General features: G+C 36.7%; 1 protein-coding gene across 1 annotated transcript in view; it reads left to right on the top strand.

The window, feature by feature from the left end:
• The first annotated feature begins 2,560 nt into the window (after window positions 1–2,560).
• Window positions 2,561–3,575, top strand: part of CLCA4 (chloride channel accessory 4) — an 11,263-nt gene continuing 10,248 nt past the window's right edge. Inside the window, 2 exon segments of the mRNA XM_009578428.1 lie at window positions 2,561–2,725; window positions 2,862–3,029. Coding sequence (XP_009576723.1) covers window positions 2,561–2,725; window positions 2,862–3,029 — 333 coding nt within the window.

The following is a 3,575-nucleotide window of genomic DNA, read 5'->3' as shown; positions in this document are numbered from 1 at the left end:
GAAACACCTGTACAAGCGCCAGCTCAATTTTTGTCTGTACTTTGTAGCAGAAACTGAAGACTCAACATTTCTAATTCTTCATCATTAATCAAATTTTTCTTAACTATAAATGGCTTAAATGTGCTATTCTAGTAATTCAGTGTGATAGACATCGCACAATGCAAGATCTGTAATAGAGTTTAGTCTAACTGACACCAGTGGGAATTTTGTGCAGTGGTTCCAGGGCTTTATTCTTGCTCTCCTCTTGCAAAGATTTTAAATGGAATTATCCAATAAGTTTTTATAAAGAGCTTCTTGGAATTTTGATGGAAGGCTCACTTTCACTGTGTTGTAGTATTTTGCTACTCATGGAAGAGAGACATATACTCTCTGAATGTAAGGAAATAGTGGAAAGAAACATCAAATTTGGACAAGAAGTAGGAATTTTACTTCACTTAGTGCAAGGTCAAATTCAGTGAAGTCAGAAATACTGAGAGACTTCAGTGTGGGTTCATGATGACTGCCATCATCTATTCATTTCAGTGCTATGCTGTGAGAAATTTAATCATTCAAGCACTCAGTTTAGGTAATAAAATAAGATTTTTGCAGATCTACCCACCATGCTGCATTTATTTTTCCCGGTAGCCGAACTAACTAATGAAACCGATAGTAAGTAAGTAGTATTTTGAAAGTATTTTGAAAAGAAATTATTTTAAGAGAGATCAAAAGTTTGAATGATAGCTAATACACATGACAATATCTTCTAATATTTGTATTTTCAGCTGCAAGTTATGAAATCAGAACAAATGAGACTCCTCTGGAACTAGGAGGCAACTTTTATAGCACTGCTTTTGTGAATACTTCCCCTCTATCACCTGAGCGTGCTGGCTGCAAAGGTAAGTTAAAAAGTTGCGCTAACTAGTAGCGTGGAGGTGTTTAAAAAGGAATTGGTCGTTACTGTTTCCGAGGCTTCAGTGACTGCTAAAGACAAAATGAAAACAATCATTATTTCATATGGATATGAACAAAAAAACCCAAACCCACATACAGAAGAATTTAGCTAATTTTTCTGTCCAATATTTCAGAAAAAGTGGAATGATGTAATTTCATACTATGACTATCAGGATTATTTTTTGATACACTAGGAAAACAGATAGAGGTAAATCTTCAACCTGAAGTACTTTTAAATGCATATGCCTGAATAAATTTCACACAGTAATTTTAAAAGAATTGCATAAGACCTTCAGCAGCAGTTTACTGTCTCGGTTATTAATGACTCTTCCAGTATCACCAGGAAGACATAGTATTTTTTAAAAAGGCAGAGGGGATGACCTGCAAAATTATTGGAAAATCTGCTAACATCTGTTCCACAAAAATAATAGGAAAGCTGATACAGAATTAAATCAATAATGAATTAAAGGATGAAAATATAATCAGTGTCAATCTACCTCATTTATTCCATTTCTATTATTTTTAATACAATTATGAATTTAACTAACAATGTAGCTATATCATGAGATATTTGTGAACTGATTACTGTGTGATAGTCCAATTCAAAATATAGTACTATATTGGATTAACCAAGCACCTCCTGAACAAATTAGGAACTACCTAGCTGGGAGATCTCAAAAAGTAGCTGGTAGGGAATCATCATCTAATAGACATTTCTCAAAGGATTGCAAATCAGTGACAGGCGTGATGCTATTAAATACTTTATCAAGGAGTTAGAATAAAATATAAAGTCACTTCTGGACAAGTTTCTTTGAGTATGAAGTGAGAAATGAGGAGGAGGAAGGAATAGGACAGCCACACAGAGTAATCTGGCTTGCGTGACAAACTGCTCCCACTCAAGAAAAGCACATTTTATTCCAAATGGGATGGTTATTCATCTAAAGGCAAACAATGCCATTTAAAAGGGGCGATTTTACATACTAAATATTGTATACAGAACTTATCAGCATTTTACTATCTCACTGACCTAATCTTGCTTTTTCTATTGTTTCAATTCCGTATTACATAATTATTGCATTGTTCACAATTTTTTTCCAGGAAATTCCAATTGTGTTTTTGCAATTATTTGTCTCTTCTAAAATGAATAACGGAGCATAGATCACCTGAAGAGGCATAAGGAAATGAAATTTTTTTTTTTAGTTCACAATACAACATCAAGTATTTCCTCCTAAAATTAACACATAACTAAATGCAGCCAACATATCTGATATAACTGTACTTCCATGGAACATCAGTGTCTTGTTGCAAACTGTTACACCTCTTTTTGACACAAAGACAGTGTTAGGAGCAAAAAGCAGGTGCGAATCCCTCAGGGACAGGCACAACACTCAGCGAGTGAAAGCTTTGGCTTTATGGAAAGTGTAGCATTACCACAGTGGGAGCCCCAGGACACCGATGCTAATCAAAATGGGGATCCGACGCAGCAGAGCCCTGCTTGGGAGTGAAGCTCAAGGGAAAGCACCACAGGGTTTGGTAATAAAACTTGCACTGATTAACATATCATACATATGCAATACCCTGTTTGGCTCATTAACGAACTTGCTGATGTAATGCAGGTCCTGTTATCTGAATGGCGATATCTGCAGCTGGCCGTCATGTTGGCGGCTGTGCAATGGGAGGGAAGCGAATGACCCCTGGTTACTGTCACAATGAGATAAGACATGCTTGGGACTCTACATACTCGGATGAGAAGAATCAAACCATCCCAGGCTGCTGTAACAAGAAGATAAGATGCGCTTGGGACTCTACATACTCAGATGGGGGAGGCGAACTATCCTGAGTTACTGTAACGAAGTCTTCTCGCACCCTACAGGCGGTCATATAAATGACTGATAAGCCATCACTTTTCTAACCAAGTACCTTGCAGATAGAAACAAGTAACGGGGGTCTTTAGGAGTTTGATGTTTCTGCTGTCTTTTCAGCTCCTGCATGTGGCAAAAGGTTCTATGGTATGGCTAAATAAGAATGGCTATGAGGATTTGGTTGTTGCAATTAATCCCCAGGTGCCAGAAGATGCCAACATCATCCTGAACATAACGGTAAGAACATTTGCATTTACATGCATTATTTCTCAGCAGTTGTGACTTGAGTTTTCTGCTTGGAAAGTAGCATGAATCAGGTCCAGCTCCCATTCTTGTCAATAGGTTTTTTTCTTGTTGTTTTGAATTAATCATGGATTAATCCCATAGTTACTAAACTAGTAATTTCTAATTTGTCTTGCCATCTGTTGTCACTACTAAGAGCGCTAATTCCCTCAGACAATGCTGTAATATCTCTGTTGAGAGGAAGACTGAAATTCCTTTAAGTAGCTTTCCAAATTATGTTTACCTGAAAGAATGTCCTAAGAATACTTGTTTAATAGCCATTGATTATACCACTGTTTGTCATTAGCTAGTATGTCTCATAAAGTTCCTTTAAAAATCGCAAAGGAAAAAACCAAAAGGTTAGGTTTAGTAGCATTTCTGGGCTTAACTTACTGCAATCCATGTAAATGCCTCAGGGGATAAATTCCCCTAGAACAGGATGCTGGCCAGGTCTCAAAGCACAGAAATTGTTTTCTACAAATTCAAATCATTTTAGAGAAA

The sequence above is a fragment of the Fulmarus glacialis genome, unplaced genomic scaffold (assembly GCF_000690835.1).
Source record: "Fulmarus glacialis isolate BGI_N327 unplaced genomic scaffold, ASM69083v1 scaffold27195, whole genome shotgun sequence".
NCBI lineage: Eukaryota > Metazoa > Chordata > Aves > Procellariiformes > Procellariidae > Fulmarus > Fulmarus glacialis.
The sequence above is the reverse complement of the archived record's forward strand: the minus strand, read 5'-3'. Positions and strand labels throughout refer to the sequence as shown.